The sequence below is a fragment of the Microcaecilia unicolor genome, chromosome 2 (genome assembly GCF_901765095.1).
Source record: "Microcaecilia unicolor chromosome 2, aMicUni1.1, whole genome shotgun sequence".
NCBI classification, from domain to species: domain Eukaryota; kingdom Metazoa; phylum Chordata; class Amphibia; order Gymnophiona; family Siphonopidae; genus Microcaecilia; species Microcaecilia unicolor.
Genome location: NC_044032.1, coordinates 609,564,600 through 609,577,349, shown reverse-complemented (window position 1 = coordinate 609,577,349; position 12,750 = coordinate 609,564,600). Strand labels below are relative to the sequence as shown.

Genomic DNA, 12,750 nt, shown 5'->3' with positions numbered 1-12,750 from the left:
CTTCATTTAGTGCTATATACTCTAACTCTCCCATCTTATTTTTTAGGCTTCTAGCATTTGTATATAGACATTTGAGATTGTGTTTTTTCCTGGCATGTACAAACTGCTTATAAGCTGACGGGGATAATTTGCATCCTTTACTCTATTCTCCCATTAAACACTCCTGGCTTTCTTTCACCATGAATGAAACCTCTCTACTGTTGTTGACATATCCTATCTCATTGCAAACAATAGCCCATCCTTATGGAATATTAGTGTAATGCTTAATATTTAGGTGCCTGCACTTACACTAGCTATAGAACTTGCATAACTGCGGGCAATTGAAGGCATCAGGGAGACGAGAAACCGAGGGCCCTGTTTACTAAGCCATGCAAGAGGCACATTTGCATTTTTCGCGTGCACTAACCGTGTAGATATCCATAATATTCCTATGATCGTCTAAATGGTTAGCATGCACTAAGTTTTAGCACGTGCTAAAAATGCTAGCACACCTCAGTAAACACACTTAACTAGGAGACCTAACTCTGTCCCACTCATACTTTGCCTATATCAATGCCCTCTTGAAAATATATGCTATACAAGATAGTAATTTACAAAACACTTAGGCAGCATACTGGCATATATTTATTAATTTATTATTTTAAAATATTTATATCCCACACAATCCATAGTTCTAAAAGGGTTACAATAAAACACACATAAAATGCATGTATATACTAGTAGTCTAAACATTTACGCGTATAACATGTGCATAAATGTTAGTGCCCAGTTTATAGAATTACCCTTCAAGTGTTGCAGTTTCTGCAAACAGTAGATTTTATCACAAAAATAAGCCACAATTTGAAAAAGAAAATAAGTACAGGTCACAAAATATTTATATCCCACACAATCCATAGTTCTAAAAGGGTTACAATAAAACACACATAAAATGCATGTATATACTAGTAGTCTAAACATTTACGCGTATAACATGTGCATAAATGTTAGTGCCCAGTTTATAGAAGTAGATTTTATCACAAAAATAAGCCACAATTTGAAAAAGAAAATAAGTACAGGTCACAAACCTTGATCTTTTTTTCCTTTTCTTTTTCCTCTTCCTTTCTTTTGATTTTGTGTAGCTCCTGTAAAAAAATTCTTTTCTTCTCCAGCCAGTCCTGTAACAGAAATATTTACAGCTCTTTCTTTCCACCTAAGTGCAATTTCATATTGAATTTTGCCACCTACAGTTTTGATTTTCAGAACATACAGATGGATCATGTTTATAAAACAAAAAAGTCTCTGACAGTAAAAAATGCATAGAGGGGCATAATCGAACGCGAACGCCCATCTCCATGGGCGTCTATCTCCGAGAACGGGTACATGAAGGGGCGGGACAGACCGTATTTAAAAAAAAAATGGGCGTCCATCTTTTTTTTCGATAAAGCGAATGCTACATACCTGTAGAAGGTATTCTCCGAGGACAGCAGGCTGATTGTTCTCACTGATGGGTGACGTCCACGGCAGCCCCTCCAATCGGAAACTTCACTAGCAAAGGCCTTTGCTAGTCCTCGCGCGCCCATGCGCACCGCGCATGCGCGGCCGTCTTCCCGCCCGAACCGGCTCGTGTTCGTCAGTCCCATATGTAGCAAAACAAAGCAAGGGAAGACACAACTCCAAAAGGGAGGCGGGCGGGTTTGTGAGAACAATCAGCCTGCTGTCCTTGGAGAATACCTTCTACAGGTATGTAGCATTCGCTTTCTCCGAGGACAAGCAGGCTGCTTGTTCTCACTGATGGGGTATCCCTAGCCCCCAGGCTCACTCAAAACAACAACCATGGTCAATTGGGCCTCGCAACGGCGAGGACATAACTGAGATTGACCTAAAAAATTTACCAACTAACTGAGAGTGCAGCCTGGAACAGAACAAACATGGGCCTAGGGGGGTGGAGTTGGATTCTAAACCCCGAACAGATTCTGAAGCACTGACTGCCCGAACCGACTGTCGCGTCGGGTATCCTGCTGCAGGCAGTAATGAGATGTGAATGTGTGGACAGATGACCACGTCGCAGCTTTGCAAATCTCTTCAATAGTGGCTGACTTCAAGTGGGCTACCGACGCTGCCATGGCTCTAACATTATGAGCCGTGACATGACCCTCAAGAGCCAGCCCAGCCTGGGCGTAAGAGAAGGAAATGCAATCTGCTAGCCAATTGGATATGGTGCGTTTTCCTACAGCCACTCCCCTCCTGTTGGGATCAAAAGAAACAAACAATTGGGCGGACTGTCTGTTGGGCTGTGTCCGCTCCAGATAGAAGGCCAATGCTCTCTTGCAGTCCAATGTGTGCAGCTGACGTTCAGCAGGGCAGGAATGAGGACGGAGAAAAAATGTTGGCAAGACAATTGACTGGTTCAGATGGAACTCCGACACAACCTTTGGCAAGAACTTAGGGTGAGTGCGGAGGACTACTCTGTTATGATGAAATTTGGTGTAAGGAGCCTGGGCTACCAGGGCCTGAAGCTCACTGACTCTACGAGCTGAAGTAACTGCCACCAAGAAAATGACCTTCCAGGTCAAGTACTTCAGATGGCAGGAATTCAGTGGCTCAAAAGGAGGTTTCATCAGCTGGGTGAGAACGACATTGAGATCTCATGACACTGTAGGAGGCTTGACAGGGGGCTTTGACAAAAGCAAACCTCTCATGAAGCGAACAACTAAAGGCTGTCCTGAGATCGGCTTACCTTCCACACGGTAATGGTATGCACTGATTGCACTAAGGTGAACCCTTACAGAGTTGGTCTTGAGACCAGACTCAGACAGGTGCAGAAGGTATTCAAGCAGGGTCTGTGTAGGACAAGAGCGAGGATCTAGGGCCTTGCTGTCACACCAGACGGCAAACCTCCTCCATAGAAAGAAGTAACTCCTCTTAGTGGAATCTTTCCTGGAAGCAAGCAAGATGCGGGAGACACCCTCTGACAGACCCAAAGAGGCAAAGTCTACGCTCTCAACATCCAGGCCGTGAGAGCCAGGGACCGGAGGTTGGGATGCAGAAGCGCCCCTTCGTCCTGTGTGATGAGAGTCGGAAAACACTCCAATCTCCACGGTTCTTCGGAGGACAACTGCAGAAGAAGAGGGAACCAGATCTGACGCGGCCAAAAAGGAGCAATCAGAATCATGGTGCCTCGGTCTTGCTTGAGTTTCAACAAAGTCTTCCCCACCAGAGGTATGGGAGGATAAGCATACAGCAGACCCTCCCCCCAGTCCAGGAGGAAGGCATCCGATGCCAGTCTGCCTTGGGCCTGAAGCCTGGAACAGAACTGAGGGACTTTGTGGTTGGCTCGAGATGCGAAGAGATCCACCAAGGGGGTGCCGCACACCTGGAAGATCTGTCGCACTACACGGGAACTGAGCGACCACTCGTGAGGTTGCATAATCCTGCTCAACCTGTCGGCCAGACTGTTGTTTAAGCCTGCCAGATATGTAGCTTGGAGCACCATGCCGTGACGGCAAGCCCAGAGCCACATGCTGACGGCTTCCTGACACAGGGGGCGAGATCCGGTGCCCCCCTGCTTGTTGACATAGTACATGGCAACCTGGTTGTCTGTCTGAATTTGGATAATTTGGTGGGACAGCCGATCTCTGAAAGCCTTCAGAGCGTTCCAGATCGCTCGTAACTCCAGAAGATTGATCTGCAGATCGCGTTCCTGGAGGGACCAGCTTCCTTGGGTGTGAAGCCCATCGACATGAGCTCCCCATCCCAGGAGAGACGCATCCGTGGTCAGCACTTTTTGTGGCTGAGGAATTTGGAAAGGACGTCCCAGAGTCAAATTGGACCAAATCGTCCACCAATACAGGGATTTCAGAAAACTCGTGGACAGGTGGATCACGTCTTCTAGATCCCCAGCAGCCTGAAACCACTGGGAAGCTAGGGTCCATTGAGCAGATCTCATGTGAAGGCGGGCCATGGGAGTCACATGAACTGTGGAGGCCATGTGGCCCAGCAATCTCAACATCTGCCGAGCTGTGATCTGCTGGGAAGCTCGCACCCGCGAGACGAGGGACAACAAGTTGTTGGCTCTCGCCTCTGGGAGATAGGCGCAAGCCGTCCGAGAATCCAGCAGAGCTCCTATGAATTCGAGTCTCTGCGCTGGGAAAAGATGGGACTTTGGGTAATTTATCACAAACCCCAGTAGCTCCAGGAGGCGAATAGTCATCTGCATGGACTGCAGGGCTCCTGCCTCGGATGTGTTCTTCACCAGCCAATCGTCGAGATATGGGAACACGTGCACCCCCAGCCTGCGAAGTGCCGCTGCTACTACAGCCAAGCACTTTGTGAACACCCTGGGCGCAGAGGCGAGCCCAAAGGGTAGCACACAGTACTGGAAGTGACGTGTGCCCAGCTGAAATCGCAGATACTGTCTGTGAGCTGGCAGTATCGGGATATGTGTGTAGGCATCCTTCAAGTCCAGAGAGCATAGCCAATCGTTTTCCTGAATCATGGGAAGAAGGGTGCCCAGGGAAAGCATCCTGAACTTTTCTTTGACCAGATATTTGTTCAGGGCCCTTAGGTCTAGGATGGGACGCATCCCCCCTGTTTTCTTTTCCACAAGGAAGTACCTGGAATAGAATCCCAGCCCTTCCTGAGCGGATGGCACGGGCTTGACCGCATTGGCGCTGAGAAGGGCGGAGAGTTCCTCTGCAAGTACCTTCTTGTGCTGGAAGCTGTAAGACTGAGCTCCCAGTGGACAATTTGGAGGTTTTGAGGCCAAATTTAGGGCGTATCCTTGCCGGACTATTTGAAGAACCCACTGGTCGGAGATTATGAGAGGCCACCTTTGGTGAAAAGCTTTCAACCTCCCTCCTACTGGCAGGTCGCCCGGCACTGACACTTGGATGTCGGCTATGCTCTGCTGGAGCCAGTCAAAAGCTCGTCCCTTGCTTTTGCTGGGGAGCCGAGGGGCCTTGCTGAGGCGCACGCTGCTGACGAGAGCGAGCGCGCTGGGGCTTAGCCTGGGCCGCAGGCTGTCGAGAAGGAGGATTGTACCTACGCTTACCAGAAGAGTAGGGAACAGTCTTCCTTCCCCCAAAAAATCTTCTACCTGTAGAGGTAGAGGCTGAAGGCTGCCGGCGGGAGAACTTGTCGAATGCGGTGTCCCGCTGGTGGAGCTGCTCTACCACCTGTTCGACTTTCTCTCCAAAAATATTATCCGCACGGCAAGGCGAGTCCGCAATCCGCTGCTGGATTCTATTCTCCAGGTCGGAGGCACGCAGCCATGAGAGTCTGCGCATCACCACACCTTGAGCAGCGGCCCTGGACGCAACATCAAAGGTGTCATACACCCCTCTGGCCAGGAATTTTCTGCACGCCTTCAGCTGCCTGACCACCTCCTGAAAAGGCTTGGCTTGATCAGGGGGGAGAGCATCCACCAAGCCCGCCAACTGCCGCACATTGTTCCGCATGTGTATGCTCGTGTAGAGCTGGTAAGACTGAATTTTGGCCACGAGCATAGAAGAATGGTAGGCCTTCCTCCCAAAGGAGTCCAAGGTTCTAGAGTCCTTGCCCGGGGGCGCCGAAGCATGCTACCTAGAACTCTTGGCCTTCTTTAGGGCCAAATCCACAACTCCAGAGTCGTGAGGCAACTGAGTGCGCATCAGCTCTGGGTCCCCATGGATCCGGTACTGGGACTCGATCTTCTTGGGAATGTGGGGATTAGTTAATGGTTTGGTCCAGTTCGCAAGCAATGTCTTTTTGAGGACATGATGCATGGGTACAGTGGACGCTTCCTTAGGTGGAGAAGGATAGTCCAGGAGCTCAAACATTTCAGCCCTGGGCTCGTCCTCCACAACCACCGGGAAGGGGATGGCCGTAGACATCTCCTGGACAAAGGAAGCGAAAGACAGACTCTCGGGAGGAGAAAGCTGTCTTTCAGGAGAGGGAGTGGGATCAGAAGGAAGACCCTCAGACTCCTCGTCAGAGAAATATCTGATGTCTTCCTCTTCTTCCCACGAGGCCTCACCCTCGGTGTCAGACACAAGTTCACGAACCTGTGTCTGCAACCGTGCCCGGCTCGACTCCGTGGAACCACGGCCACGGTGGGAGCGTCGAGAGGTAGACTCCCTCGCTCGCACCGACGAAGCTCCCTCCGCCGACGTAGTCGGTGAGCCTTCCTGGGAGGCGCACGCGGTACCGACGCCGGAGACCTCACCCCGGGCAATGGACCAGCCGGCGCCACGCTCGACGGTGCCGGTGGCGCAAGCACCGCCGGTACCGGAGGGGTAGGGCGCAACAGCTCTCCCAGGATCTCTGGGAGAACGGCCCGGAGGCTCTCGTTCAGAGCGGCTGCAGAAAAAGGCATGGAGGTCGATGCAGGCGTCAATGTCAGAGTCTGTTCCGGGCGTGGAGGCTGTTCCGGGCTGTCCAGAGTGGAGCGCATCGACACCTCTTGGACAGAGGGTGAGCGGTCCTCTCGGTGCCGATGCCTGCTGGGTGCCGACTCCCTCGGCGACCCAGAGCTCTCGGTGCCGACGCGGGAGGGGGACCGGTGTCGATGCTTCTTCGACTTCTTACGAAGCATGTCACCGGAGCTTCCCGGCACCGACGAGGAGGACGTAGAATCCAGCCGTCTCTTCCTCGGGGCCAAGACCGAAGAGGGTCGGTCTCGGGGGGGGGGGGGGGGGCTGTACCGCAGGAGCCCTCAGGGTAGGGGGAGACCCACCCGAAGGCTCACCGCCACCAGCAGGGGAATGGACAGCCCTCACCTGCACTCCAGACGAAGCACCACCGTCCGACGACATCAGCAGACGAGGTCCCGGTACCACCGACGTCGATACAGTCGTCCGATGTCTCAGCGCCGATGCAGAGGGCCGATGCCTCGATGCACTCGCAGCCGAGGATGAAGGTCTGGACGCTGAAGACGTCGATGCACTCGATACCCCCGGTGCCGATGCCGACGAAGAGCCCGAGAACAAAATGTTCCACTGGGCCAACCTCGCTACCTGAGTCCGCTTTTGTAAAAGGGAACACAGACTACAGGCCTGAGGGCGGTGCCCAGCCCCCAGACACTGAAGACACGACGCGTGCCTGTCAGTGAGCGAGATTACCCGGGCGCACTGGGTGCACTTCTTGAAGCCGCTGGAAGGCTTCGATGTCATGGGCGGAAAAATCACGCCGGCGAGATCAAAACTCGAAATGACGAAAATTGGCACCACAAAAATAGGGAGAAGAAAATTTCGACCGAGGCCTAACTGAGGCCTACCCCGACGACGAAAGAAAACTTACCGGGGCGAAAAGCTCGAAATACGGGAAGGAAAAAAAACAAAAAGGCTCTTCCCGAACACTTTTAAACTTTTTTAGAAGAAACGAGTAGAAAACGACGCGCGAGGTCAACTTTCCGGGGCACGAACGGCGAAACACGACCGTACCGAGCGCGGACAAAAGAAGACTGACGAACACGAGCCGGTTCGGGCGGGAAGACGGCCGCGCATGCGCGGTGCGCATGGGCGCGCGAGGACTAGCAAAGGCCTTTGCTAGTGACGTTTCCGATTGGAGGGGCTGCCGTGGACGTCACCCATCAGTGAGAACAAGCAGCCTGCTTGTCCTCGGAGAATACAGTTTATGCTGGGCAAATGCATCGAATTTGTGCAGATTTGAGCTGGGCGGTTTCGTTTTTCAGCGATAATGGAAACTGAAGGCGCCCAGCTCAAAAACGAACAAATCCAAGGCATTTGGTCATGGGAGGGGCCAGGATTCGTAGTGCACTGGTCCCCCTCACATGCCAGGACACCAACCGGGCACCCAAGGGGGCACTTGTAACAATTAAAAAAAAAGTAAAATACCTCCCAAGTCCACATCTCCCTTCCCTTGGGTGCTGAGCTCCCCAAATCCCCCCCAAAACCCACTGCCCACAACTCTACACCAGTACCATAGCACTTATGGCTGAAGGGGGCACTTAGATGTGGGTACAGTGGGTTTTGGGGGCGGTTTGGAGCGCTCCCATTTACCACCACAAGTGTAACAGGTGGGTGGGGGGGATGGGCCTGGGTCCACCTGGCTGAAGTCCACTGCACCCACTAACAACTGCTCCAGGGACCTGCATACTGCTGTGATGGAGCTGGGTATGGCATTTGAGGCTGACATACAGGTTGGAAAAAAAGTTGTTAAAGTTGTCTATCTTTTGGTGGGGTTAGTGACCACTGGGGGAGTCAGGGGTGGTCATCCCCGGTTCCCTCCGGTGGTCATCCGGTCATTTAGGGCACCTTTTTGGGACTTGTTCGTGAAAAAAAGGGTCCAAAAAAAGTGACCCAAATTTGCACTAAAAACGCCTTTGTTTTTTCGATTATCGGCCGAGGGCGCCCATCTCTCCTCGGTCGATAAACACACCCCAGTCCCGCCTTCACCACGCCGCCGACACTCCCCCGTCAACTCTGCCCGTTTCCGTGACGGATTGCAGTTGAAGACACCCAAAATCGGCTTTCGATTATACCGATTTGGGCACCTTTGCGAGATGGGCGCCCATCTCCCGGTTTGGGTCGAAATATGGGCCCCCATCACTTTCGAAAATAAGGCCGATAATCAACTATATCACATACATATTACTATTTTATGAATGTTTTTATTGTACCCCAACCAAAACTGCAGATAGCTTGGATAATAAATATTAAAATAAATAAGACACACAGAAAAGCCACTTTTTGCTGCTTCTGATTTTTTCTGTAAAGAAAATAGTCAATGAACTGGCCAATTCTTATCATATTCTCTGTTCTAATGTTTTGTACTGTCATATTACTCTTTTTATATAACTGTGGTGGTGTTCTTTTAACTGAAAGTTGCCATAAAATAATTTACAATGACATATCATTTTTACCCAGCTCCTACCCTACCTCTCCCTTTTTTTTTTAAGATTCACACTCCCCCTTTCCACTCTCAACCCCTATCATCAGTTGTCCTTATACCCAGTTTCAAAACACCTCACAATATAAACTTCCTTTCCCCCCCTATTACACTATTGCTTGAGATATCACCAGAGTAACATATACCTATCCCTTCCCACTTCTCGAAAAAGTTGGTCAGATTTTTTCCACACCTTCCGCTCATTGTACGTCTTATTAAATAGCCCAGTCAACTTCTCCATGGGCACAATGTACCCTAGCCTGGGCCTCCATTTGGTGACCAATGAAGCAAAATTCTTTTTCCAGTGGGCAGCCAACTCTTTTGCTAAAATTCTTATCTTTACTAACCTCATTCTTTCTTTCTCAAGATTTTTATGTACCATTCCAAACAATGAAACCTTTAATTCTAACCTCAATTTTACCCCGCTAATTATTTTATCTGCTCTATCTCTCCTTTCCAAAATTCTTTTATCTTGAACTGGTCTAGCATATATGCCAGAAAGTCCCTTCTTTCTGACACCCTTGCCAACATTGATCTGAGGCCCCAGGATATATAAACTGGATTCTATCAGGGGTTAGGTGACACCTATGAAGAATTTTGTGGGTCGCGTTATGGCAATGACCTGACCAGACGCCTTGTGTATCTTCTCTTCCCCTTGCCTCACTAAAACTGCTTTTATATCTGCGTTTACTTACTTGTTGGGGCTCTGTATTTGCTGTTCAACATGTCAAGGTGCGGGCCAGCTGTTGGCAAAGTTTGGTGGCGATTGCAGGGTGCCTTCAGGTGGTATGCCAGCAAAGACCCCGCAGGCAGCTAAGGATCGAGGGCACTTCAGCACAGCAAAAATGGCATCAGAGAGTGGATCGCCTCGGGAAAGGGGCAGCCAATCCTCCGGTGATCATATTGCAGGAGGCAGTGATAAAATAAATCAGGTGTGAGGATGTTATAATGCCGTTGTATCGCTCCATGGTGCGACCGCACCTTGAGTATTGTGTTCAATTCTGGTCGCCGCATCTCAAGAAAGATATAGTAGAATTGGAAAAGGTGCAGCGAAGGGCGACTATTCAGCTTGGAGAAGAGACGGCTGAGGGGAGACATGATAGAGGTATATAAAATAATGAGTGGAGTGGAACAGGTGGATGTGAAGCGTCTGTTCATGCTTTCCAAAAATACTAGGACTAGGGGGGCATGCGATGAAACTACAGTGTAGTAAATTTAAAACAAATCGGAGAAAAGTTTTCTTCACCCAACGTATAATTAAACTCTGGAATTCGTTGCCGGAGAAAGTGGTGAAGGCGGTTAGTTTAGCAGAGTTTATAAAGGGGTTGGACGGTTTCCTAAAGGACAAGTCCATAAACCGCAACTAAATGGACTTGGGAAAAATCCACAATTCCAGGAATAACATGTATAGAATGTTTGTACGTTTGGAAGCTTGCCAGGTGCCCTTGGCCTGGATTGGCCGCTGTCGTGGACAGGATGCTGGGCTCGATGGACCCTTGGTCTTTTCCCAGTATGGCATTACTTATGTACTTATGTACTTGCACTATGGCTGACATTCTTAACAATAAACTTTCTAAACTGCACAAGGCAATGGATGACTTCAAGGCGATCATGGCTTCGCATGCTTCCAGAATTCAACATGTAGAAGAGAGGGTGTCACGCCAGGAGGTCAACGTCGGAGATGGCCATGAAGCTTACTACTTTGGAGAGTCCCTGCAGGGCCTTGGAGGAGAAGGTGGACGAACAAGAGAACAGGAGTCAGCGCAATAATATTCGCGTGATCTGCTTGCCTGAGGGGATTGAAGACAAGGAGCTAAAGGACCTGGTGGAGCTGTGGTTGACCCAGAAAGTGGGCCTGAACTTGGAGGGCCACTGGCTATGGGCTGAATTGGGCTGAGAAGGCCCAACTTTTGGCTAAATACCACAAAAAAAGAGGTGGTGTACGAAGACTCCAAGTTGCTGCTGTTTCAGGACATTTCCCTTCAGGGCTCAGAGCAGCGCTGCAAGCCCTCTCCCTATTGCTTGCAGTTCTTTGCAAAGGGCAAAAATTCTCCCAGCAGTATCCAGTGTTTGTTAGGATTAACCATGAGAACAAAATTTTACTTTTGGACTCGGAGGCTGCCTTAAAGGCCTTCCTATAGCAGAATCCTTGAGTTCTTTTTGGACTGTATGCCTGTAGATTTCCTGTACACTGTGGACCTATTGCACAATGTTTTTGTTTTTCTTCTCATTTGTCGGCCCCTTCTTGTGGGGGGCCTACTGTGTGCAGGGAACCTTATCAGACATCAGTGGAGGACTGGTGGATATGTTTGGTTGCACCTACTTGGACAAGGAGATGGTAGTAGTCTGCGTGAGATACATGTGGTACATGGCTCGCCCACTGGCGAGGGCCGCTGGACTTCTGGCTACGGATGTCTGCTTTCTACACCTTCTCATTCCTGCACCTTTTGGATATTTGCTATCACTCTTGAGTTTGATGCCTCGAGGTGCCTTTTGCTTGTTTAGATGTCGTTCACTGTGTGTGCGTGGGGGGGGGGGGGGTATGAGAAGCAGAGGGGTTTTTGAAACACTGGGTGTTTCTGGGGGGTGGGGGGGGGGGTGGGGAGGTTACAGCCAGTAGGTGATATGCTTGGGGTATGTTGGTTGAGGAATGGGTGACTGTGTTCTTGGTGTGTGTGTGTGTGATATTTCTGTTTAGATGTGTTTTCTTGGGGGGGGGGGCAGCTTGGGTTTGGGTTGTTGGGTCTTAAAGGAATTGGGGTCAGGGGGTGGGGGCAGCTAATCACTTTATGTACCTAGGCGTCATACTCCCACACAAGACCTCATTGCTTCATGATTTGAATGTATCGCGTCAAATAGAATTGACGAAACAACTCTTATCAAAGTGGACTACAATTACAGACCAGTAGCATCCATACCACTAATAACCAAAATAACTGAAGGAATGGTAACGAAACAACTCACAAACTATCTAAACAAACACTCAATATTGCACAATGCCCAATCAGGATTCCGATCAAATCATAGCACAGAAACGGTATTAGTCACCCTTATGACTAAATTTAAACAAATAATAGCAACTGGAAACAATATACTCCTCATACAATTTGACATGTCAAGTGCCTTCGATATGGTTGACCACGGAATCCTATTACACATACTTGAATATTTTGGCATTGGAGGAAATGTCCTGAACTGGTTCAAGGGGTTCCTAACCCAGCGTTCGTATCAAGTTACATCAAATTCAACCACATCTAATGCATGGACACCTGAATGTGGAGTACCACAAGGATCACCCCTCTCACCAACCATTTTCAACCTAATGATGATCCCTTTGGCAAAACTCCTATCAAACCATAACCTCAATCCATATATATACGCCGATGATTTAACAATATACATCCCTTTCAAACAGGACATCAAAGAAATCTACAACGAAATCAATCAAAGTCTACACATCATGAACACATGGGCAGATGCATTTCATCTGAAATTAAATGCAGAAAAAACTCAATGCCTGATACTCACCTCCCAATACAACACGAACGAATTTACCGCTATAAACACACCAAAATTAAACCTTCCAATCTCAGAAACGCTAAAAATCCTTGGAGTCACTATCGACCGCCACTTAACACTCGAAACTCATGCAAACAATACAACCAAAAAGATGTTCTACTGCATGTGGAAACTGAAAAGAATAAGACCATTCTTCCCAAGATCCGTCTTTCGCTGCCTAGTGCAATCCCTCGTATTAAGCCATCTGGATTACTACAACTCACTATACGCAGGTTACAAAGAGCAAATACTGAGGAAACTTCAAACAGCCCAGAATACAGCAGCCAGACTCATCTTCGGAAAACCAAAATATGTAAGTGCAAAACC

At 49.2% G+C, this 12,750-nt stretch overlaps 1 protein-coding gene across 3 annotated transcripts in view; it reads right to left on the bottom strand.

The window, feature by feature from the left end:
* The window catches only part of MAP9 (microtubule associated protein 9), a 244,704-nt gene that overhangs the window by 85,888 nt on the left and 146,066 nt on the right, over positions 1 to 12,750 (bottom strand). For 2 of the 3 annotated variants that reach the window (XM_030191616.1, XM_030191618.1), the window contains exon 10: positions 1,065 to 1,154. The exons of the other annotated variant lie outside the window; for it this stretch is intronic. In XM_030191616.1, the coding sequence (XP_030047476.1) occupies positions 1,065 to 1,154 (90 nt within the window). The remainder of the gene's footprint in view (positions 1 to 1,064; positions 1,155 to 12,750) is intronic. 3 annotated transcript variants of the gene reach the window in all.